The 9,328-nt window shown below is 39.8% G+C and overlaps 1 protein-coding gene across 1 annotated transcript in view; it reads right to left on the bottom strand.

The window, feature by feature from the left end:
• LOC103811478 (protein unc-79 homolog) overlaps window positions 1-9,328 on the bottom strand; it is a gene marked incomplete at its 5' end in the record, with an annotated part of 31,676 nt that overhangs the window by 19,631 nt on the left and 2,717 nt on the right. The window contains 4 exons of the mRNA XM_009084453.1: window positions 836-940; window positions 6,482-6,592; window positions 7,187-7,255; window positions 9,054-9,227. Coding sequence (XP_009082701.1) covers window positions 836-940; window positions 6,482-6,592; window positions 7,187-7,255; window positions 9,054-9,227 — 459 coding nt within the window. The remainder of the gene's footprint in view (window positions 1-835; window positions 941-6,481; window positions 6,593-7,186; window positions 7,256-9,053; window positions 9,228-9,328) is intronic.

Here is a 9,328-nt window from a genome sequence, read left to right as displayed (position 1 = left end):
AGAGTGACTGGAGCTGTGATGCTGGAAGCATTATGAATAAACCACATAACAAACACCTTGTCTGAACCCTATAGAGTGCTGTTATGCTGGTCCCCTATAATTTTCAGTTCCTAAACACATATCACTGTTAGCTCATTGTACACAATTAGAGCCCACTACCTGTGATTAAACTTGATGGACTTCAGTAAATTGCTTTTGTGGGTCAGAACAATTGTTCTTGGAGGCAGAAGAATTTTTCACAAATCTTTATCTTATTTCCTCAAATTTTCCTATGAAAAAGTTAGCTTAACTCCACAGAATGAAAGGAAATATTGCATATGTATTTGTTGCTAGAAAACTACAGGTTAAAAGAAAATGGCCTTCAGGGACTGGAAATAGCTTACTGCCAGATTGAGTTCTGGCCCACTATGAACTAGCACCCCCTCCCACACACACTGGTCACGCATTTGGGGCTGGAATATGAAGACAAGGCAGCATCTGGGGTAGCTGCTGCACTGGGACATGGTATGGAGCTCAGTGGGTTCAACCCTTAAGGGCCCCTTCCAAGTCAAGATATATTCTGTGATGCTCAACACATCAGCAATGATGCACAGGTCATTATCATTCTGTGAAATGTGGATTCCAAATTTAGTTTCTTCAATTTTAATGTGGGAGTCTAAATGTATGCACCAATGCACACAAATGTAACTGGGTTTTGACTCCAGAAGTTCTTGCTTCCCCTGACATTGCTGGTACTTGCAACAATCACGCTGGGCTTGGCCCAAATTCAGGAACGGGGCAGAGCAAGAAGAACCAAGAAGGATCAATATGAGAATTACATGAGAATCTCCTGTACCTGCACCAACAGCAACAGATTCATGTCTGGTAAGGGTGACTTTAACTTGAGTGCCTGCAGCAACTCCAATATGACACTGCGCGTCAAGTAGAATTTGTCCCTTTCCTACAACAGAAAAACACAGAATTATGAATGTCCTGAAATTCACTAACAGCCACTAGTAAAGCATAAAGATACTTTTTATCTCAGTTTGAGAATAACAAAGTTACAAAGTGTACTGCTCTCTCCAGTCTCACAAAAAATCAGACATCACTCATCATTTATATAATTCTACAGATTTGACTGAACAGACATCAGTGAAGGTGATTCTCCTTTGATGTTTTATCAGGCACTTTACCCAAGATTTAATATTTCACATGTGAAATACAGATAGGTTTTATAAAACAGTTATAAAGCCCAGGCATGCAAGCATGGCTTTCACTAAGTACTTCCATACAAAGAGAAAAGGAGAAAGCAGTAAGAAGTGACATAGAAGAACAAAACTAGGGTAGTATTTAGCATTATTCTTTCATTGAACCTGGCAGAAATAGTCTGCATTTTACCATACCTTTTTTTTATATTGTCAGTCCCCTTAAAATAAGAGTGCCTGCACTACAGCTGCTTGGACATCTATTTTCACTCATTAGACTAGCAGTACTTTTCCACTTCCACAATTAAAACCATCTTGGCTACAGCTGCTACAACAGAAACATTTGAAAACACAGGGGAAAATCAGCCAATGGAGATTAGAACAGAGAAGCCTAAGAATAGAGTTGTAGAGCTGAGTCAGCAAGGAGGTACAAGAGATAAGATGGGTCTGTTATACATCTTACTTTGACATTCTCTGACTTTAGACGATAAGATAAAAACATGGAACAAATCTATAACCTGCTACTGACCACAACAACTCAAGAATTTTGATCAGCAGGATGACTTACACCGTGCTCTCTTTCAAACAACTATTAGAGATGAACTAATATTGTCTAATAATGAGAGCATATCCAAAGTGTGCTTAGGATTTAAAACCTAGCATCTTCCACTTTGCAAACTTCATGCACTTGCCTGCTGACTTCAGTTAAATGTGTGAAAACTTTTACTCAGTCAGGGCCTCAGTTCATCCACAACATTTGTAAAATGGAACCATGTTTGCCTCTTCCTCAGAGAAGTCTTTTGAGGTTTAGTTAGCGAGGGACAGTTTAAAGGTCATCTCCAGCCACACATGATAGCAAATGCAGCTAAAAGGGAAGGAGCTAGAGAAGATGAACAGCTGGAAGTGAGAATGAGCTTTGGTTGCAGCAGACCAAGGAGCCTCCAGTGTTCCTCTTCAGAGAACTGATGTCACCACACTATCTGCACAGCATATTGTTAAACAAAGCTTACAGCAACAGTGCATTTCTCCCAGAGCACCCATATACCTTTTAATGAGAACAGATTCCAAATATCAGGTCCTGATTTGGGAAAAGGTATGAAAACAACAGAATGGTATGTCTTTCATGGATGTTATGATGACAGTCTGTGAATCAAGAAACTTTACTTCAAGCTCCTGGTTTCATCTTCAATTACAAGGATTGTGCAGACAGATAACACATTCAGATGATGAAATGGGTCCTCGTCCTTGTCTGACTACACTGTTGTGGTCTAGGCAGCTAAACTCATGGGAAGCTAACACTCCAAAATCAGCTGTCTTATGAAACCATTACTTGAGGGGACAAGTATTCAAAAGTCACACGTCCCACATGCATGAGTGGTGCTCTGATAAAAATAATACACTATAAGAATATCCAGGAGAGGTCAGACCAGAACAAATGTCCTCAGTAACTTATCTCTAACAATGCCATAAGCAGAAGCAAAAGGAAGAATAAAAACAAGGCACAAGGCAAGCATGTATAATTCTGCCAACTATTTTCAGCTCAGAGAGCTTCTGAGCTCAGTGTGTTTTCTGTATAATTAATAACTCTCAGTGGATTTCTCTTCCACGTATGTGTCCATTGACCTCTTGGACTCATGTCAACATTTAGCACACATGGTACTTGGCAAGGAGTCACACTCTGTTGAAAAATCATTTCCCTATACTTGCTTTGACACTAAGTTCCTACAAACTTAGTGTGTTTCTTGTACTGGAAAGGAATGAAACTACCCATTCCTGCCTGGATCACTTGTGACCTTGCAGACCTCTCTTACGTTCCCTTTCAGTTGTTGCTCTTTCAGACAGAAGAGCCCCAGTTTAGTTGCTCTGTATGTGGAACTCATCCTACTGTTCGATCATTCTTGTTACCATTACTGGAACTTTCTCTGATTCTACTACATTCTTATGGGAATGGAGAACCAGAACAGGACACAATACTCAGGGTGCAGACACTGGTTAGTTGCTAGAATTCACCAGCAAGAGTGACCCTTCCCACTGTCATATGCCTTCACAGTCTTGAGACACATAACACAGTGTCATACTATAGTCAGTTGACAATTATATCTGCTGAAAGAGTGGACAGAAATTCCTTTCCTAACCCAGCACAGTACCCTGCACATACTGGAAAAGAGAGACAAAATTACTTCAAAAGCATTCAGCTGTTTTACATACTAACATCCATGCCATAAAGGATATAATTGGGCCACAATAAATTGCTTTGCCAGAACTCTGGAAAGGAAGCATAGGCTTCATGAATCCCAGCTTTTCTTGGCTTTAAGGACAATACAACAGTAAACTACCTCTTTCTCAAAGAAGTTTCCTATCTCACAGCCTAAACTCTTAATGTTTGTTAAGCACATGCAGTGCAGAGAGATCAAGCAAAATCAGGAAAGATGTTTTTTGACATTTGCCCTCTTGCTTCCTGCACTCTAAATCAGAAGTGATGACACTGAAGTCATTGGCCCAGAGCACCCTTCCTATCTAAGTCTACTTATTCCTATCATTCTGGTGGTGATAAATATGTATAAACCTAGTTTATAGATACTTTAAGAACTTTATATTCTGCCACAGAGCCAGTGTTCCATGAGAGTAACACCCAGAGGAGTCACATGTGTAAACATGGTACCAGGTCCCAAGAATATAACACTTTAGCCTCTGTTCAGCCTAATTAACCCTCTCAAATGTCTATGCATACCTATAAAAAATGCCTTTCAACCTTCAAATTGTGACTTACCAGATGTCTATATGTAGAACATGAAACTACTGAAGTTCTAGCAGAACCTCAGAGCCCAAACTTAGGAATAAGAAGAGTAAATTTGGACCTTTAATGGAGTGGTATGCTATCCTCCAAGTAAGCAGATAAAAATCAAAATTCTTTATTTTTCCTCTGTTGCTACTACAGTAATTACAAATACTAAAGATCAGGCACTTCAATATTCTTCAAACCAATTCAATAGCAAAATCATGTGGCATTCTGCATTTACTTGTATGGGTCAATGGAATAGTTGCAAAAGGTTAAGTTTAGATTCAAACTTCTGCAGCTGTGAGAGATAAGAAAGGAAGAAGTGTGCATTTAGGACCTTAAGATACTTGAAAGGAAAATTACAGCTAAGAAGGTTACAATCCACAGAAGAGATGCTACTCTCAACTGAGAGTTCCAAAGGCATGGAAAAAATCAAATTGCTGACCTGGAGCAGAAACTCAGACAAGGAAATATCAGATTGACGTGAGTCTTCAGGCTCCAAGACAAGAGAAACTCAGATATTCCTGCCACAGGATATTAGGAAAATGTTGGAGACAAAAAAAGATTTGGAGTGGAGTGGTTGTACAGCACTGACCTCTACAAAGTGCACGGAGTAACTTGCTCTTTGAACAGACAAGAATCCTGCACAACTCAGGTGAAAGTTGCTGTTTTCCTCAGCCAGCACACTCAAAGTTATGAAACAAGTAATGAAATCTGAATAGTTTCAATGCTCACAAATTATATTCCTTCAGAAATTCACTTCTATGTGGCATTCTATCACAAATAACACTCTTACTTACCCACAGTGATTTTTCACTGTAAAGAAATACAGGCATCATAACAGATTTGGGGTTTTTTCCTAACAGCAGTGATTAATTTGACATTTCTAAGGCAAAATATGGTAAGCTTTCAAAAAGAACAAAGAAAGTGTAGTGTGGAGCTCACTAAACTAACTGTTTTGCGGCTATAAATTGCAGATGCAATTGCACTAACGATTCCATTGCTGGGTCACCAGGTTGCATTAAACCAAATGAAGGAGATTTTACCAAATGCTATAATCCAAGCTTCCTGTGTTCAATTAAGTACACAATATATTAATAGAACAATGAATCAGGAAGCATGCAAGGAACACGTGCAGGTTTTCTAATACCATGGTTTTAATAACATTTTTGTGAAACTGCAGAGCATGAGGAGAGTGAAAAATTTCCTGTAGTTTACAATTTGCTTTAGCAGATACATGAAATGGTCTTATCAAACTACAAATGCAAGAGGAATGTCTTTACTTCAGTTTTAAATGAGGATTTTTCTGTTTCAACGAAAAAAATCCCAGTACTGGGTTTTAAGTTAACGTTTTTCTCATTTTGTCTTGCCCAAAGCCTTGACTATAGATCTAACTCAAAATACTTCCAAAAGTCTGACAATCTCTTCTGTATCCAGGAATTTTTTGGTTCATAAACTTTTCTTTTTCAAGTGAGACAAAAAGGTAGTATTTGCTTGCTGTCATTAAACATACTGTTACTTTCTATTTAATGCCACCACATCTGGTAGAAGTGCTTCTTATTTTCTTGTGGTGCAGTTTGCTTTTTGTGAGAGTGTAATCACTTTAATAATTTCTTCTTCACTGTTTGACCAGTGATATTTTAAGTCTTGTCAAGATTCAATGCATGTTCTAGCTGTGGCCAATGCAAACCTCATGGAGTCTAGCAAAATGAAGTGCAAGGTCCTACATCTGGGCCATGGCAATCCCAGGCACAGCTACAGGTTGGGTGGGGAAGGAATTGAAACCAGCAACGAGGAGAAAGACTTGGGAGTGACAGTGGATGAGAAGCTCATCATGAGCTGCAGTGTGAGCTCAGCCCAGAAAGCCCAGAAAGTCCAGAAAGCCCAGAAAGCCCAGAAAGCACTCCTTTGGCTGCATCCAAAGGAGTGTGGACAGCAGGTCAAAAGAGGTGATTCTTCCCCTCTACTTTGCTCTCGTGAGACACCACCTGGAATACCGCATGCAGTTGTGGTGCCTTCAGTATAAGAAGGACATGGAACTATTGGAACAAGTCCAGAGGAGGCCACAAGTTGATAAGAGGACTGGAACATTTCCCCTATGAGGACAGGCTGAGAAGGTTGGGGCTGTTCAGCCTGGAGAAGACTACGTGGAGGACTATACCTCATACCAACTTTTCAGTATCTAAAGGGCCTACAAGGGAGCTGGACAGGGGCTTTTTATTAGGAGCTGCAATGATACGACAAGGGGTAATGGGTTCAAACTGAAGGAGGGAAAGTTTAGGTTAGATATTAGAAAAAAGCTTTCTTTCCTGTGAGGGTGGTGAGGCACTGGCACAGGTTGCACAGGGAGGTAGTGGATGCCCCAACCCTGGCAGTGTTCAAAGCCAGGTGAGCATCCTGGTCTAGTGGGAGGTGTCCCTGTCCATGGCAGGGGGGTGGGACTAGATGATCTGTAACGTCCTTTCCAACCCCTAAAGTTCTATGATTCTCAGATTCTATGATATAGTGTCATTATTACCTTAGTGAAGGCTCGGTAGCACAAACCACACAGTTCCACCAGGTAGGCCAGAGTGAAGACAGCATTCTGAATTACAAAACTTAGTAATTTTGAAAAAGGCTCCAGAAGACTCTGCAATGACACAATTTAAACAAATCAATAACTGGTTGCTCACCAAAGCAAAAAGCATTCCAACTCTGAAACGCCTGAATGGAACAGCATTATTTTTAGCTCAGGGGTTATCTGCCTGAGATGTACACTGTTCTGGTCAAACAGCTATTCTCTTTAGCTCTTGCCTTCATGCTTCTGTGAGAAATTAGAAGCAAAAAATTAGAAAATAGCTTCACCTCTGGCACAGTGTTTATGAGATACAAGAGATTCTGTTGTGTTTATGCAGGAAAATCTCACTGACCTCAGTGGAATTGTACTGAAGAACATCTAAGGAAGTTCATGACTTTTTTTTTTAAGGAAAAAAGGGAGGGTGGGTGGAAAAGAATATCAAACCTTTAAGAAGATATACATTCACACGCACACAAGAATGTAATCCTAGCCACACTTTACTGTAACCTAGATTCCAAAGCTCTTATCATTCTCCAAATAGTATTGGACTACACAATTTTATGCTTATATATAATACTTTCCTAGCTAGGGGATAAGAACACATTCATACAATAGCACAGGCTGGCTAAATCTGAGGCAACAGAATTTTGTCTTCTTGGAACTTACCCTGGTGGCACTAGTGGTAGGTATCTTCAACAAGCAAATCATGATTCTTAAACTGGAGTCTAAAGAACACTGAACATAGTTGAAGGCAGGAAAGAAAGAAGGAAAGAAAAAAAAGAAAAAGAAAAAACCCCAGAGTTAGTACCTTTCTGTGTACATCTTGCTTATAGAGGTAGCAGCTATGAATTAGTTATAGGTAAAGTCTGAAAAATTATCCCTGATGATTGATCTTTAATTACTTTGTCTAAACACAATCATACCCCTTCAGGAGTAACATACTGCAGCATAGGCTTTGAGATGAGATGATTCCACTAAAGGGCTAGTTTAGGAGAGCTAGCTTTACGCCTTGTATGACAAAAATCTCCTAGAAATATATTTCCACTGTAATAAAAATGGATTGTGAGGAAAAAAAGGAAAGAAGTAAAAAAAAAAAAAGGAGTAGGTTGGCAGGAGGTATGCACCATCTACCTTATTTTATATTTCTGTGCTTGTTCTGGGCTATGATATTTTCCTCCATACCCCAGGACAGGACTGCAACTCACAATGTGTAACATTGGAATATGCCCTGGCAGTAGCTTTTCCAGATGCCCCTCAAGTTGTTCCTTACGATGCAATTGATTTTTATTTCAATAAATCACAAAGGTTGCAGCAGTGAATGGACTTCTCAGGATCTCTCCATTGTCCTGCCCTGTCCCTGCTGCAAATGCCTAGAACAGCAAAGAGTCACCATGACCCTAAAGGACGGAACAGGAGATGGAAAGGGGCAGTTGCTTTACTTTTATCACTAATGATACTTCCAGTGAATAAAAGGGGAATCAGAGTAAACACTCCACCTAAACATTCTGTGAATGGCAGATGTGGGATTGGAACTACTAAGATCCAATTAATTTCTTTTTATTTATTTCAATTACATAGGATGCAACAGCTTGGGGTGACTAGTATGCAGAGAGAATGGTTATTGCTTGTTTGGCTTAGTTAGTGCTGCAGGATAATGCCTCAATTTACCAAAACCTAAAGAGGTTTCAACATCTGACTATTGCATAATAGTGCCAAGGAATTTAATATTATTCATGTAATTTGGTGGTGACACCCAGTTTAGAAGACAATGGTTATCAGTCACAAAGTTAGATTTTGGATCCCTCAGCTCATATTGAGCAACACTGCTTTGCACAGAAGAAATTACCACTGGAGTCATTCACACCACAGGAAATAAAGTCAGAGTAAGGGCATCAGAATTCCATGTTTACTGGAAAGACTCAGGCAAGTTTTTACTGCGTTTACTGAAAAGACATCTGGAAATATACACACTAGAAGGTAAGATCCCATTGCATGCCCTCTGAGCTCTCAGAAATCAGAGCCCAAAGCTTCTAGATTCAGTTTCTGTAGTTATATTCTGATTATAGCCAGAACTACAACCTGGTTGGCCAAACAGGCAAGGCCCAATTCCCAGTAGTCTCAGTTCCTTCTGACTGTCTGACTACTGTGTACTTTTAGCAAATTAATTATGTGGTGCTGCTCTTCTTGAGAGTTTTATCCAGTTTTAACAATTAAAACCAGATGGATTTTTATTGCCTAAATGCTGACTCTCAAATGTAGTGTTACAATCTGACAAAGACAGGGCACAGAAAATGTAGAGGAAAAAAGTCAAGAAAGAAGTGAAGAGTACTCAGGTCAGAGTTGCTATTGTTACCCATGGAAGACATAATTAAAGGAGTGGATCAGAAATAAAATAAATCCAGTTCTCTGGAAACATTAGTTGAATCATTAGAAAATATTCACAACAGCCCACTCTCACCCATAGTTTCCCCACTGTTTCAGTACATCCTGACCAATGGCAGTATAGCTTGTTTCAGGTGTCCATACATCATACCTTGAGTGGTAAAACACAAGGGAGTTTAGTAAGGAAGGTCTGAAACTGATTACTAATTGTGGTCCAGAGGTTGCTGGGTGAATCCATGGGCAAGGCTTCCATAAAGGTAGCAATGTTTTCCAAACAGCGGAGCATTGCACCCCCTGCCGGCAAATTCTTCTTGTTGTTTAAACCCTGGGAGACAAAACAAGAACTGTAAACAAACGTACGCACGCAGAAATGAGCCTTTACACAGGATTTGGAAGTGCTGAGGTTAATTCGTTCAGACCAAATAC

This window comes from Acanthisitta chloris, unplaced genomic scaffold (assembly GCF_000695815.1).
Source record: "Acanthisitta chloris isolate BGI_N310 unplaced genomic scaffold, ASM69581v1 scaffold11941, whole genome shotgun sequence".
Taxonomy (NCBI): Eukaryota; Metazoa; Chordata; class Aves; order Passeriformes; family Acanthisittidae; genus Acanthisitta; species Acanthisitta chloris.
Note: the sequence above shows the minus strand (reverse complement) of the source record. Positions and strands in the feature narration are given on the sequence as shown.